General features: G+C 40.8%; 1 protein-coding gene across 10 annotated transcripts in view; it reads right to left on the bottom strand.

Moving 5' to 3' along the window:
- Nucleotides 1-15,882, bottom strand: part of LOC149282163 (dedicator of cytokinesis protein 7-like) — a 54,133-nt gene extending 38,251 nt beyond the window's left edge. For all 10 annotated transcript variants that reach the window (XM_089498608.1, XM_089498607.1, XM_089498606.1 and 7 more), the window contains exons 1-14: nucleotides 15,845-15,882; nucleotides 11,691-11,793; nucleotides 10,249-10,424; nucleotides 9,800-9,868; nucleotides 9,293-9,422; nucleotides 8,727-8,939; nucleotides 8,171-8,256; nucleotides 6,163-6,229; nucleotides 5,536-5,685; nucleotides 5,083-5,163; nucleotides 4,787-4,952; nucleotides 4,050-4,192; nucleotides 3,789-3,882; nucleotides 2,083-2,245 (exon numbers count right to left, since the gene is read on the bottom strand). In XM_089498608.1, the coding sequence (XP_089354734.1) occupies nucleotides 2,083-2,245; nucleotides 3,789-3,882; nucleotides 4,050-4,192; nucleotides 4,787-4,952; nucleotides 5,083-5,163; nucleotides 5,536-5,685; nucleotides 6,163-6,229; nucleotides 8,171-8,256; nucleotides 8,727-8,939; nucleotides 9,293-9,422; nucleotides 9,800-9,868; nucleotides 10,249-10,424; nucleotides 11,691-11,793; nucleotides 15,845-15,882 (1,679 nt within the window). The remainder of the gene's footprint in view (nucleotides 1-2,082; nucleotides 2,246-3,788; nucleotides 3,883-4,049; nucleotides 4,193-4,786; nucleotides 4,953-5,082; nucleotides 5,164-5,535; nucleotides 5,686-6,162; nucleotides 6,230-8,170; nucleotides 8,257-8,726; nucleotides 8,940-9,292; nucleotides 9,423-9,799; nucleotides 9,869-10,248; nucleotides 10,425-11,690; nucleotides 11,794-15,844) is intronic.

Genomic DNA, 15,882 nt, shown 5'->3' on the forward strand with positions numbered 1-15,882 from the left:
AAATTTTCAGCCTATCATCCAGCTATGATATCAAACGAAAGCTCTATCTCTCCTTGAAAAAACAATATGTAGTTTATATGGGTGCACTATTCACAGGAAAAGAGAATCATCGCTAAACCGACATACCCCAAAAATGGCAAAATTGCTCTGGGCTTTGAGGTACCAAAAACCCCTGGGATTGAAGGGGTTAAGGAGTTTTTTTCTTTTCTAAGCCCTTTTTTTTTTTTTTTTTACATATTTTCGCATTATCGCTGAATTAAATCATGTCATTGGCGGCTGTATTTAACCAAGATAAACACGTTGTCTATGACTTGTCAACAAGAAGCATGATGACCGGGGCAGATATGGGCAGCTCTGGCAGAACAGCAGCTTCGGACCACAAATCCCAGGCTAGTTGGGCATCTCTGGAATTACTGACTGCGGGGGGCTGCGCAAACCCTTATTGTGGCAAACGCGACAATAATACGTGCTGTCATAATACAGGGCATGGGATAGGCATACGGCTAGATGAGATCAACGACCCTCACTCTATTACCCTCTACCACCTCTGCTGGGACGCTGTTCCACTTATCTACCACCCTCTCGGTAAAGTAAAACTTCCTTCCATTCCATCTAAGCCTATGATCCTCCTCTCTCTCCTCCAAGCGGGACATACTGACATCCCTTAGTCTTTCCTGCAAACCATTAAGTCGCCCACCTCTGAATATGGAAAAAAAAACTCATCCCTTCTACATTCCGCATCCCCAGTGTTGTTTTCCTGTTTATTTTTAATGTTTCATCTGTTTTTTTAATAATATTTCCTAAATGTTTCTAGTACCTTAATACAACGTTTATCCCCGAACCTTATTTACCATACAGGCAGAAGGGCTTTTTCTTCTAATTACAATTCTCCTTAAAAAGTCTTTGTTAATAGAGGAAAGCAGACACTGTAGACAGAAGAAGGAGGGTAAATACACTTCAGGTGTTAATAGAGCATCAAAGCTGTTCCGGCTCCCCGGGGATGACTTCATTACCTGCCGCCGGTAATTATCTTGTCATACTAATTACACTGGTATATTTCTCTTAACCTTCAAAGAAAATGTCAACTCCTCTCGTGTGTTTAGCACATTAGTCTGCAGCCGTTTAGAGGTTGTTCAGAGGAGAGTAAGCGCGAGCATTCCGCGGAATGAATTAAAGTGCCATGCTTTAAAAGAGATAATGATACTTAAGTAACATCATCGGCTAAATCAACTAAACAGGGATTTGTATTATTAACAAAAAGCTGTTCTCTACCCAGCGGAAAAAAAAACTAAAGTTTTCTTCCAAGCTCCACTTTCCTGCAGCGGAAACTAATATTTTAAATCATTTTGATGTCCATTACAGCTTGAATTCAAAAATAAATACACACACATAGCTGAAAACCCCCCCAAAACATGATGACGGGTTCCTATAATTTATTACTTTTGAGAGTAAATTGAATAATAATAATTATTATTTTTATCATGGTGAATAAATCACCATGTAGCAAAGAGCTGAAGTATTATGGTCTGGCTCAACGCACTTAGGCATCATCGTGAAATAATAAATACTGATTGTAAGCTTGCGAGCCGACCCCTGCTCTACATAATGTATCGGTTTGTTTTAGTCGGTCAGTTCTGGTTTTGTCAGACCCTTTGAATGTAGGGACTGTAAGAAGTGCTGCAGGAATTTTTGGCGCTACATAAATAAAAGCTAATAATATTTCTTGGAAATGTAATTTAATTTGCATTGCTCATTGGCGGACTGCGTGGGACACTAGGCTGCCGCTTTCAATTTGACTCACGATATCTGACAAAAGGTTAGAGTTGGTAGTGTGGATCACGGGAGACAAGTAAAGTCATGCTGATGTCATAATATGCCTGAGGAAGAGACCTGAGAGGCCTCGAAAGCTTGCACTCTAAATCTACTCTGTTAGCCAATAAAAGTATCAACTTGGCTCTACTACTAAATACTTGAACATTCTATTGGAAGAAAAGACCACAAAATGTCACCTTTTCCGAAGTATCACCAAACGCGTCACCTACCTTCACTCGTGTACAATGCTGCCGATGAGACATTGCTTACCTGTAAACGGTGTTAGGGACGTAGACGTCTCGGGCTGGAAACTCCAGGATCTCTCTTGTGGGCCGCACTCTGCTGTCCGGGAAAGGCTTGACTTGTAACAGTTCCGGGGTCAGGCAGTAGCTGGGGTTCTCTGGCGCAGGGGAGATGTCTATCTTCAGCTGGGCTGGAACATTTAAAAGGAAAAGCAATGTAAAAGAGCCTTTACCAGCACGGTTACAGTATATAAACACAGATTGGAACATGTTATAGAAAATACTACAGTTCATACGACGATAGTACTTATTTACTACTGATATACATTAGCCTTCAAAAGATTGGGGTCCCGAAGACATTTCCTTGTTTTTGAAGGAGAAGCAAGTTTTGTCCATTAAAATAACATGAAATGGATCAGAAATCCAGTGCAGACGGGGTTAATCTTGTGAATGACTATTGTAGCTGGATATGGCTGAAATTTAATTGGATCTCTTCATAAGCCTTTATCACTCCCATCACTCTTGTGTTCCAATGGCCCTTTATCACTCCCATCACTCCTGGGTTCCAATGGCCCTTTATCACTCCTGGGTTCCAATGGCCCTTTATCACTCCCATCACTCCTGGGTTCCAATGGCCCTTTATCACTCCTGGGTTCCAATGGCCCTTTATCACTCCCATCACTCCTGGGTTCCAATGGCCCTTTATCATTCCCATCACTCCTGGGTTCCAATGGCCCTTTATCACTCCCATCACTCCTGGGTTCCAATGGCCCTTTATCACTCCCATCACTCCTGGGTTCCAATGGCCCTTTATCACTCCCATCACTCCTGTGTTCCAATGGCCCTTTATCACTCCCATCACTCCTGGGTTCCCATGGCACTTTATCACTCCTGTGTTCCAATGGCCCTTTATCACTCCCATCACTCCTGTGTTCCAATGGCACTTTATCACTCCCATCACTCCTGTGTTCCAATGGCACTTTATCACTCCCATCACTCCTGTGTTCCAATGGCACTTTATCACTCCCATCACTCCTGTGTTCCAATGGCACGTTGTGTTCACTGATTCAAGTTTAAGTTTTAAAGGCTAATTGATCTTTAGAAACCCTTTTGTAATTATGTTACGGCCAGAAATCTCCTTGTTTTCTATGAAAACAGCTCAGTGACCCCAAACTTTTGAATAGCGGTGGAGCACTGTATATAGTCAGTAACAGTGCTACGTATTTCAATTTCCAAACTTAGATAAAGTTTAGGATTCAAAAATCATATTACAACAAAAATTTGTAGGTAAAAGAAATGAGGCTTTATAATACCGCATTGTAGGTTATTTTAAATAGAATACCCGGGCCCTAAACCTACAAGAAGGTATTTTAGAAGATTTTAGAAGAATTACATAAGTTGTAAGAACAGTAAAGTGCTGCAAACTTTTGGAAAATGGATATTAAGCCCAAATATTACAACCACAAATGACCAGCAGTGTGCTTATATGGGAGGGAATGCACTGGCAACCGGTCAAAAAACAACTTGTTACGTGAATGAGGCAGCGACAGTCCAAGCCAAAAATAATTATTATTTGATGTCCAAAGCACATAGATCATTATTTGATGATTACATTTTTACTTGTAAACCTCCCTTTAAAGAGTGCAGAATATATGGCTCAGGTCACCTGGGCAATAGTGAAACAATACTTTATTTGGACATATGACATCATCGACAAAGAGATGCAGGACTTACCAGTTATGGGCCTAAGTCTCCTTAAAACAGAAGATGGTCTCCTCATATCTGCCAGGAATTTAAAGAGGTCTTCATCGCTTAACCGATCTCCTTCCTGTGCAAACAGAAACGGCCAACATTAGCGGCTCTTAACGCTAGATTACAATAAACATTAAAAACTTCCCCTCAAACACATTGAACCGTCAAAGAAATTTATCACGCAGCTAGAAGGACATCACATCACAACCTAGCAAAGGTATGTAAGCAACAAGCTTTTTGTACCTGCTTGAAGAAGTTTGTCACGGTCAACGTCGCTGGTCGAAAACTGGTCAGGTTGCAGGCTTCATCGCCGCTGGTGGTACGTTCTAACGAGCGCCTTCCGACGATGCTGGAGTTCCTCCGCTCCGACCAGGAGCCCTTGCGTTCTAAAGGAAGATAATCAAATTATTATTAAATGGACTGAGCGCAGTTAATGCTCGGGAGCACAACGCGCCTCGCTGGGTTATATCTCATAAGTATATAAAACCTGCCTTTCAGGTTAGTAAATGCAACAAGTATTCTCGGGGGCCATATAATAACAGACGCTTCCCAATGCTGCATTTCAGGACCTCGTCACATAAGCAGAGGAGACTTTTATATTAGCGCAGGTGGATTTTCCACAAGGTTTGATCCAACCTGGTACCCCCTGCATTTTAGGCAATGCCTCTTCCACCTCGCAATCTGCTTATCTATAAGGACTCTTATATACATATGATGGGAGAAGAGACAATGTCATGGGAGTTGCAGGATCTAAAATTGTCACCTCTGTCCTTGAACAGAGACTCCAAAAACATGTAAGCCTAAAACAAGAACAGCATGCAATGAACAGAAGACACACATTACGGATATAAATATTTTGGAGCATTGTAAACATTTCTGGCCGTCCATTACACTAGAATTTAAATATGAAAACATGGGTGACAGGGAACCATGTTTATTTTTCACTTATTAATGTATTCCCGTATGACTGTATGAGATACCTCCAGGTCCGATCTCGACTTCGGCGGAATCCCGTTCCAGACTCCCGGCGCTGCTCACGATGTTCATGAGATGGATGGCTGTCCACGCGAACGGCATTCGGTATTTCCCCAGCCTCTGGCAGAATTGTTCCCCTTGGAGTCTCAACTTCTCAAGCTTTTCTTTGTTCTACAAAATTGTAAAATAAAGCTCTAAACGTATCCAGAATAATTTAATGCATATAATCCTAAACTGAGTTTTGGCGGCTCCTACATTTCCTTCGAGCAGCGGCGCGGGTAGCAAGCTCCGAGACGCTCACCTTAGCCGTGTCAGCCTCCTTCAGTATCATGTAGGGCTCTGCGCATTCTCCAATGTCTCCCTGCTGCAGAACTTTTTCCAGCTGAAAATATTAAATTATAAAGTTTTATTAAACCTTCACTTATTCCATGTTTCTAAAGATTACTTATTGATTCTGTACACTCCATTTGGTTAGGCTGAGAAATTATATAAATATATATATATACATATATATATATACACATATATACATACACACACACACCACCACCACACACTGTCCAGCTGGTATGATATTCTAAACCAGGGGTGCTTAAACTGCGGCCCTCCAGCTGCTGCAGGACTACATCGCCCATACTCCTCAGCCAGCCCCTTAGCTGAAGGAGCATTATGGGAGATGTAGTCCTGCAGCAGCTGGAGGGCCGCAGTTTGAGCATCCCTGTTCTAAACATTAGCATGAAGGCTCAGCAGGCACCTTTATCACTAGAAAGACATCTTGGGATGGATACGTGATGGAAAAGATGGCGGATCTGGCCAGGGTGCTGATGGCGGCGGGTGGAATGTGAGGACGCAGCATCCCTTTGATTTGCTCCGAGTTCAGGTCAAAGTAAAAGTTTTCTGAGATCTGTAGAAAAAAAAGATATCATAAAAAAAGTTTTGCTATCTTTATACTAACGAGTTAGAAGCTGCACACGCTGAAGGTTAGATTAAAAAAAAAAAGGGATTCTGGTTCAAAGTTGAAAAAGTGGTTACCACAGCAACCAATGGAATGGTCCAATTGGCAGCTATACTCTATCGGTTGCTATGAGGATAAAACCACTTTTCAATCTTTGCAATAGAATCACTTTTTATACCCAAGTCTAAGTTTGTTAGTTTAGAAAGTAGGCAAATTTGTTAAAGATGATACTCAATTGGTCTTGTAAGCTCTTAGAACTAGTGTCTATTAAATAGGAGCCTGCGACGAGCAGATAAAATGGACAATTAAACATTTTTCTTGAATAAGAGCTTCACTTAAATTCAGATGACTTGACTAAACCCTAAATTCTATTTACCCCGACATTTCAAGGGGATCAGAAAGGACTTTGAATGCGCTATCACCCACCTTTTTCTTTTCTTTGACATCATATAAAGCCAGACTCGCAAAAATTGGCTCGATTTCTATTTCAAATCTAGGAGACCAAAAAATAAAATCAGTATATGCACGTAGCTGTAAAAAACTAATTCTTTACAGTGTACTTTCCCAGGATATTTCAAGTGCTTTTAAAATAAAAAATCATGCAATGCATTTGTGAAAAAGAAGTAACTCTCTAAAAATTTTGTTTTCAGTCCCCCCCCCCAAAACATTTTATGGCTTCTAATATTAAAAAATAAATAAATAATATACATATACTATTAATTTATTTTTTATATATATATTTTATTTTATGTGTATATATATATATATATATATATATATATAAAATCAGTGTGGCTCTAAAGAGTGGAAATGTTTCCCAATCCCCTATAATACTGTTTTATCTGTAAACGTATTCCTTTTGGATTTAAGGAGACCGTCACCAAACCCCCAGTAATATTTCATAGCCCAAGTATGGCGCCCCCCTGTGGCCATTTAGCTCAATGCGGCACTTTAATGGTGCCCAGCTGTTTCGATTATTACGGTTTATTACTAATTAAAACAGAAATATTTACTTAAATTTCTTCTACACATTTCCAAGAAACAGGCTGCGCTTAAAGGCGATTGTTCCTGTTTTTAACTTGTCGTGTTAACGCTTATTGCCCCATGAAAGACGTAACATAAAGCCTGCAAAGAAAACTTGGCTTTGTTTCATTAAAGGTGTTGTTCCCCCTGCTGTGAATGTAATATTTAACAAATGTGATACTTTAATGCTACATGTAGCATTCGTCCCTAGTAATGTTTAAAGCCCAAACACTTCCTATAAATAACTAATCATGTAAAATGCTGCCTATATTTTTGCTGAGAATTGTCAAATGATGCAAAGGTTGGAAGTGATAAAAAAGACATTTTTAATAAAGACATTTAGATGAAAAAAATAAAACGACAGATCGAAGAATAGAGAGAGCGCAGTTGATTTTAATGTCGAAGTAGAACTGCACCTTTAAATGGAAACTAATCTGATCCTGGAAAACCAATTAAAATGTAAATTTCTCTGATAATTTGGAGAGTGGGGGACAGCTTCGTTCCGCTAAGGAAATCAGAAAGAAGGGACTTATCATGTATGAGCTAATAAATTACTTTATTATCTACAGTCAATATTTCCTAGACCATGTATCAGTTGCCTCTTTGTATTTGCCCCACATAACAAGGATTCATAGAGAAGATAAATGCCCCACGTTGGCTTCGAAGCTCTTTACGAGGCTCTTCTCCTCATTTAGAAGTATTACGGGTAAAGGGAAAACCTAGTTTATTAACCTGAAAATTCAATCACAGTAAAAACAGAGGAACGCGCACCCTTTGATGTATACTCATCCAATAAAGTCCTGCTTTGTTGTATACATAGGATGGCTCATTTGTTCTAATGCCCTCAAGGTCTACAATATAGAGGCTATTACTGCCCGGAACTAAAGCCCGTGAAAAGAATTCATTATTATTAATGAGACACGTTCTTTCCTTTCTTGATTCCGAAGGAGGGCAGTAATAAATATCACATCCATGGGCAAGAGTGAAAAGCCCCCGTATGTGCCGTGTCGGGGGGTCTGAATGCATTTCTGGGACTACAGGGGTCTGTGCTAATTCTTAAAATTATCCACGCTCAAGACTGAGCTTATAAAAGTTCTTTTTATGTTACACAGGCTTATGTTTTTGTCTTTTGTTTTTATTTTAACATGCACCCCCCTACTAGCAATGGAATGATCCATTCCTAAGTGTGACATCATCATAATAAAAATCCCATCTCTTGTAGAAAAATCTGTGAATTTCCTTGCTGATTGAACTATACATTATGCAGGATGAGCTTAGGCCTTCTCGCGTTATTCCGGGATGGCGTTTAATAATGTATAGGAAAGGCAGGGAGGTGAGCAAATCTCTCCTGCCAGCTTCCACTTTAGTGAATAAACCCCTAAAAATGTGACATACGTCTATAAAAACTTACTTGAGTGTTAGGCATTTCACCAATAATCTTTGCCCAAAGTGTTCTTTTGGCACATCAGGAACAGAAAGCCGCTCGATCGGATCATCCTATTGAGAAAGTGGGAAAGAATTCAGATTAGCAACTAATTTCATATTCATTTAAAAAGGAAAGTAATATTTCAATGTGTTCTAATAACAGATTTAAAACTTTAAAAAAATATATATTTTTCCTAATGAAGTATTAGAAAGGTAACTCTTAATTCTGTTGAACACCCAAAAAATATTTAAACAAGTAAAATGTTGCCTTATTCTTCATTTTCCAGGGAAAGCTTAATTGTCATGTGACGTAATAGCAGGTACAGACATGTTTTTTTCCATAGATAGCAAGTTTTTGCGCGATTAAACCTTCAGAGAAAACAATATACTGGCAGATCTTCTAAGGTTTTTTGCTTAGCATGTTAGAGGGTTTTATATAAATGGAACTGCACCTTTAAACAACTTTATCTGTTAATAAATCAGTTCGTATTACGACGTAAAACTTCAAAGCACCGATTAGTAATTGTAACTAGTTTAGATACCTCGTCTTGGGCTGGGTGCAGTGCAAAGAGTTCCTTGTGTCTGTTTGATTTCCTTTGGTCCTCGTTTTGGTGGTCTATCTCTTCATTTGGCGTGCGATCGAGTAGGTTAGGAAGTAGAGCATCGGGCAACGAGTTTTTGAGGTCAAAGATGCTGCATGCCCAGCTGCCGCGCGGCGTGTCATCGATGGACATAGAGCGTCGTTTGAGATCATCCTGTCCAGAAAGTTTGATAATGTAAATGGAATTTTATAAATAAAAAAATACAATATAATAATATTAGAGATATAAAAAGGTAACACCGAGATGAAAACGTTACCAACACAGCAGAGTTAGCAGAGCGACTGTATATTTACAGGATCCTTCAGGACCCAAAAGAGACAACACTTTAAAGATACTTCTCCTAGAGTCCGGATCACATCCCTGACTCAACTACACTTCTTAACTATATATACATACAACAGTATAACATTTAGTGGATTGGGTACAATATTAACAATTTGTGGACGTATCTATACCCGCAGTCTTAACGCTGGGATTTGCAGAAACGTCACATAATCGTTCTATACCTGCTCATCCTGGTAACTGCTCGTCTCCGGGACCTCGTCCGACTCAAACACTTGCTTAGGCAAACCTTTCTGCCTTTCCTTCTGTTTGTCCAGTGTGTTGGGGTTGAAACCAGTTCCCAACTTGTGATACCTGTTAAAAAGATAAGGAACAGCTAAAGGGATAGGGCTTAAGCGAAGTAATTTTGAGGTTTGGTGCTACTGAGCATGTGCAGGAAGTGTACTGGTGAATGCTTCCTGGTTTCAGTAGCGGCAGCTGGGGGAGGAGTTACGTGACACCGAAATCTTATTTTCTTACTCCAATAAATAAAGAACGCCTGCACCGATTTGCATGCAGTAAAAGGTTTTGGAGTCCATGCAGAATGGACTCCAACATAAATTTAAAAAAAAAAAAAGACACAAATTTATGGACTAGACTGTTAAAAGAACCCTCAGATTTCACTGAAGGTATTATTTTCCCATAAAGAAATTCCTTTAAGGGTTTTGTGTTCCTCGGTTGTGCAAACTTACTTTCTGTTCACAATGGCCCAATCTTCTGCGTAACTTTTTATGCAGTCCCTGACATGAGGTTCCATTTCACTGGGGGGAGAAGAAAAAAGAAAATGTTGATTTTAGACTATTTAAGCACAAATAAACCTTTCTGTACATCAAATTGTTATGTTATATACTGCTTCTTAGGTCCTGTCTACCCGTTGTACAGCGCTACGGAATATGACGGCGCTACATAAAACAATTAATAAATAATAATAATAAAAATCAACAGCATTTAAAAACTTTTTTTATAAGAAAAATATCATTATTTGAAGTTAAACCTTTTTTATCTCACTTTATCATCTTTAACTCCTGTTGTCTGTGGATGTATTTATGTCTATGTGTGTTAAATGGCCCAATTAAATTATACAGCGCTGCGTAATTTGCTGGAGCTTAATACATAAAAGGTAATAACAACAATAAACTACCTGTCTTCCGGCACTGATGACATCACAGTGCGACACTCCCTTGGCGTGTACTGAACTTCTACATCATCTTGGGGAAATTCGCACAGATCCCTCAACGGACCCGACTCTACAGCAAGTGGGTGCGAGACGAGGTAATCCTCGAAATCCACTGGATCCACCACTTCAGTGAGAGGAACCTTTAGACAGAAATCAGTAAGCAATGAAGGCGAGGTTGGCAGCTGAACCCATCGGTCCGCTCAGCTTAATGGATAAAAAGGTTTCAAAAGGTCAAGCGACTCTACTCTATAGGAGATATCACTTTCAATTGAAGACTTAACGAGCGAAGCAATATGTTCAGTTAAAATTACACTACCCTTCAAAAGTTTGGGGTCACTTAGACATTTCCTTGTGTTCCAATGGCCCTTTATCATTCCCATCACTCCTGTGTTCCAATGGCCCTTTATCATTCCCATCACTCCTGTGTTCCAATGGCCCTTTATCATTCCCATCACTCCTGTGTTCCAATGGCCCTTTATCATTCCCATCACTCCCGTGTTACAGTGGCCCTTTATCACTCCCATCACTCCCGTGTTCCAATGGCCCTTTATCACTCCTGTGTTCCAATGGCCCCTTATCACTCCCATCACTCCTGTGTTCCAATGGCCCTTTATCATTCCCATCACTCCTGTGTTCCAATGGCCCTTTATCATTCCCATCACTCCTGTGTTCCAATGGCCCTTTATCATTCCCATCACTCCTGTGTTCCAATGGCCCTTTATCATTCCCATCACTCCCGTGTTACAGTGGCCCTTTATCACTCCCATCACTCCCGTGTTCCAATGGCCCTTTATCACTCCTGTGTTCCAATGGCCCCTTATCATTCCCATCACTCCTGTGTTCCAATGGCCCTTTATCATTCCCATCACTCCTGTGTTCCAATGGCCCTTTATCATTCCCATCACTCCCGTGTTACAGTGGCCCTTTATCACTCCCATCACTCCCGTGTTCCAATGGCCCTTTATCACTCCTGTGTTCCAATGGCCCCTTATCACTCCCATCACTCCTGTGTTCCAATGGCACGTTGTGTTTGCTGATCCAAGTTTAAGTTTAAAAGGATAATTGATGGGTAGAAAACCCTTTTGCAATTATTGTTACAGCCAGAAATGTCCTTGTTTTCCAAGGAATAAATATTTACGTATTGTGGCAAAATTCCAGCAAAAAAAAAAAATGGCCGCACTTGCTTACTTTCGTTTACATTCCAAAATACACAACTTTCTAAGGAATTAACCTTAAGATACATGTTGAAAACCAAGTGGATTTTTCTCCTGTATAATTATAACTAGGACGATACCCAGACAGAACGACAACTGCGTTTTCCCAATGACAGTCAAATAATTTCCTAAAAAAAGGAACGGAAAGGACTTTTTGGCTCAGCTGAGGATTAGATATCGGGCTCGACGTACCGAGGCGTGGTGCGACCCTCCGCCACCAACACTGAGGTTTTTGTGGAGCTGCGGAGATCCATATTGACTGGAGATTTGTTTTCGCACTTCGGCAGCCACGGTCCTGTAAGTGAAAATATACAGAATTATAATTTAAAATCATAAATATCAATAATCACTCTAAATCCATCACAAAAAACTAACCAACATTAATGGACAAAAATCAGATTAAATTGAAAGGAAATTCTCCAGAAGCCTAGCCACAGCCCAAACTGAGCCTCGCCAACACAGAATGCTTTATTTACCCGTAGGATAAGAAAAATAGCTTTGGGAGAAGCTGAAGCTCCAGGGCTGCAGGACACAGCCCCCTCCTTACCCTACCTGCTATTTGCGCTATGCTTTGCTGCCTGAAGCGGCCAATCAGTGGCAGGAAAGCACACCCCCGCTGAAATTAATGGGGGCGCTTTCTGGGCATGTGCGCAGAGGGGGGCTCATGAGACCCTCTAGAGAAGGAGCTGGATGGCGGTCCTGCTTGAGTGCAATCAGGAGATGAGCAGGGGGGGGGGGGGGGGGCGAGAAATAAAGCTAATTCCAAAAAGTACAGGAAACTCATCTAAGTGCAGATAACGGATGGAGCCCCCCTAATGTACTTTAAGCGTAAAAACAGGATTTATGGAAACTTAACAATTCTACAATAAAACAACCAATCCTGTCCATCACTCAAAACCAGGGCAATTGTTACTTGCGGCCCGTGCCCTTCGGACAACGCCTTTAACATTTACTTATCGTTTTATACAGCGCCATCATATTCCGTAGCGCTGTACAAAGGGGAGACAGGACATAACAAGTAGTATATAATATAACAATTTGACTCGGTGCACAGGAGCATTGTATTCGGAATATTAAAATATCAGACTGGAGATTAGCGGATAATTGTTCGCAGGTAACAGGAGTGTTTTGCGACGGACACAAAAGTTCTATCACAATGATCATGACTAGGGCTGCAACTAACGATTATTTTAATAATCGATTAGTTGGCCGATTATTTTTTCGATTAATCGGATAAAAAAATAAAAAAAAAATTCAATTTAAAATAATGTAATAAAAAAACTTACAATTTACACTTTCATCTCTTTATTGCAATGGCCTCTCGCTATTCACCTTCTTATTTTACTGACATAATAATAAAAGCTACAAGAACCCAAACACAGTGTTTCTCAAACTAGGTTTTAATACAAAGTTATTAGTAAATATTAATTCATATGTTAACTATGTTTCATATTTAATAAAAACTATGAGAAAAAAGCCTTCATGACGATGGAGGAGCTGGTAAAGAACTCCACGGGCCGTATGACATCATACGTGGCCACATATGATTTACAAAACAAACAAAAGAGAAGAAGTTGGAGAAAGCACCCTGCGGACGGGCAAAGCGAGGCGCGTCTCCTTCTTTGTATAAACAATGGAACTTTTAACAATCGAGTGTTCAGAAAAGGAGCGTGAAGATCAGGTTAAACACAGCGCGCTCTTTGTTCTTCCAGGTGGCGCATGTTCAAGAAGCAAAGCAGGGAAGAGCTCGTTTCTCCGATACTTTAAAATCACGGAATCATTAAACGCAATAAAAATAGGTGAAAAAATCCTAGGTGTAATAATGAAACGGCCGGCAAAAGCGGCTCCTGAGCTGCAGATAAGGTATGAACAGGGCCAGAAACATAGAATGTGCCGGTGGATCGGCCCCATTCGGCCCCCGTCTTTTTTCTCATTATATAGTAAAAATTCACAATTATTCTTTTGTGTGAATATTTACGATGGCAAAAAATCTAAATTAAATATATAAAAAAATAAATGCGCGGGTGCTGAAAATGGATGCCCAGAACGCTTAAATCGTCCACTGCCCGTTACCATGAATTCACAATGGAAAGTTTTTGACAAAAAAATGCAGAACTAACATAAAAATCAATAGATCTTTGTACAGAGTATACTGCGGGAATGTCTGGCTGGGTTAAAATGCTATTTAAAAAGACAACAAAAAGACATATTATTCTTTGCAAAAATAAGCCTATTTATCACATTTCATTATCTATAACATTTTAAATTATTATGTTAATATAGAATATTTTAACATTAATAACAATAGATAAATTAATAATAATACGATTGATAAGTGTTGTTAGAATATATGTAAAAGCTAAAAATGGTAAATAGGTCAGAATAGGAGGACCCTGGGGGGTAAAAAGTAGTAACTGTGGTAGAAATTGGTGCATTATCAGCGGATACTTTCTAACGGCTGTTACATTTTATCATTTTGCACCAGAACTGCCCTTTTATATACGGTAATACACAGAGAGGGTGGTTTATAAACATGGGGTCAATACCTAAAATCACACTTAATGACGTACGACGTATTTTTACATTAAATGTATGTCGGAGTCGGTTTCGCAGACCCCGGTGTGCTTTTTCACACACGCAGTAGAACTTCAGCTAAGCTGCCATTGAAATCAATGGGGGGGGGGGGGCAGCAGCAAATCACACGAATGCTTTCTGAACGCTGATGTTTTGCTAGCTCACACGCAATTGGCTGCTGCTTCCAATACTTTAATGGGAGAGCTACTGACCATGTGCAGAAAGTGTACATCCGCATGCTTCCTGCTTTCAGTATTGGCAGTTGGGGGAGGAGTTACATGAGAAGTTTTTTTTGTCACGCTCCGACTTACATGGAGTATAATGTATTGGAGTTCATGCAGCGTTAACTCAGCAGTGGGGGTGACTATCAACGCCCTGGAACTGCCACCCACTACCCCTAGTCGTCCTAGACCTAAATAATCACTGCATCTTGCTAAGGGGCACCGATGGCAAGTTTCTCAAGCATGAAGGGCTGAGCTGCCCTGTAACATGCACACTTCAATGTGTTTACGAGACTCACTGATTTAACTATACATTATACAGGGTCCGCCAAGCTCTTCCTGAAACAGACGCTCACTGTTATATATAGGAGCAGGAGTGGCCGATTTAAATTTCTGCACTGGGGGGAATTCTGCAGAATCGAAAGCGATTGTGGTGCATAGTTTAAAATGTGGTCCTATTACCGTGGCAACCAATGAAAGGTTCCTAGAAATTGGAACATTCTATTGGTTGGAACTTTTTTTTGCACTTATTACACATAACCTCCCAGTGGGTGCATCAGGATTAGTGAGATTTAAATTATTTGTGAGATTGAATTATTGTTATATCTTTGACAAGAAACAAAAAGTCCAGAAACCACCAAATAATTAACAGGTTTACCCCCGTGGTGTTTGTTACTCCGACACAACGCAATGTGACACGGGCAAACTGTTATATCTGAGGGGGGGGGGGGGGGTTCCAGCACTTCGCACCCTTCCATTTTATATAGAAAAGCAGCTAAAAAATAATTCAAATCTAACCCCCCCCCCCCCCCGGCCGCACTCTCACCAGAAGAGCGCTCTAATCGCTGGGTTTAAACACCATGGATGTGACAGCCCCCAATTATCCTCACATTAGACTGCAAGCCACTGGGTTATGTTAAAAAGGGGGCAGATCTGATGCAGAACCTCTTTGTTTAAACCATCTCGGGTTGCCCCCTATATCTTTGATGGACGTATACCTCACCTTTAAAGAGGTTCTGCAGGAGCCTAGCACATACATTAGCCTCTGGGGTTCCCGCTCGCCCCATGTAAGCCTCTTGGTAGGTAGTGTTATAAAATGAAAACTACCCCAGGGGGTAACATTGGCTATACACTATGGATTATATTGGGAATGAGTCATTCAAGTGCTAAAAGCATTCGCTGGTTTCCATGGTAACTGCTCCATATTAGGCACACTCCCACATGACTTCTCTATCATTAGAGCCCATGGTATGGATGGGGGGGTAGGTGGCTGTTATACAAAGGATGACACTGGACTTATAGGGTTAAAATAAATAAAACTGCCCCGACCCTCATACAGGGGCTTTCTACTGAGTTCTCCCGATCTAGGGCTCTCCCAGCCGGTTTCCCACAGGAGGAGCAGCGGATCTGGGGCAGAGAAGCTACTCCCACCCGGGGGATTCCCACCCAGCTAGGCCCTGATTCCTGGAATCCCAGTCAAACAAGGCATGTCGGCTCCCACCGCAGTGCCGGGGCCTTACCACCTGCCCCCGGGGCCCTCTGGCTCTTTACCTGCTGATCTTCTGGGCGAAGGCGCGGCGCTCGGCCAT

This window comes from Sceloporus occidentalis, unplaced genomic scaffold (assembly GCF_023333645.1).
Source record: "Sceloporus occidentalis isolate IW3139 unplaced genomic scaffold, rSceOcc1.0.p SCAF_122, whole genome shotgun sequence".
Classification (NCBI taxonomy): Eukaryota; Metazoa; Chordata; class Lepidosauria; order Squamata; family Phrynosomatidae; genus Sceloporus; species Sceloporus occidentalis.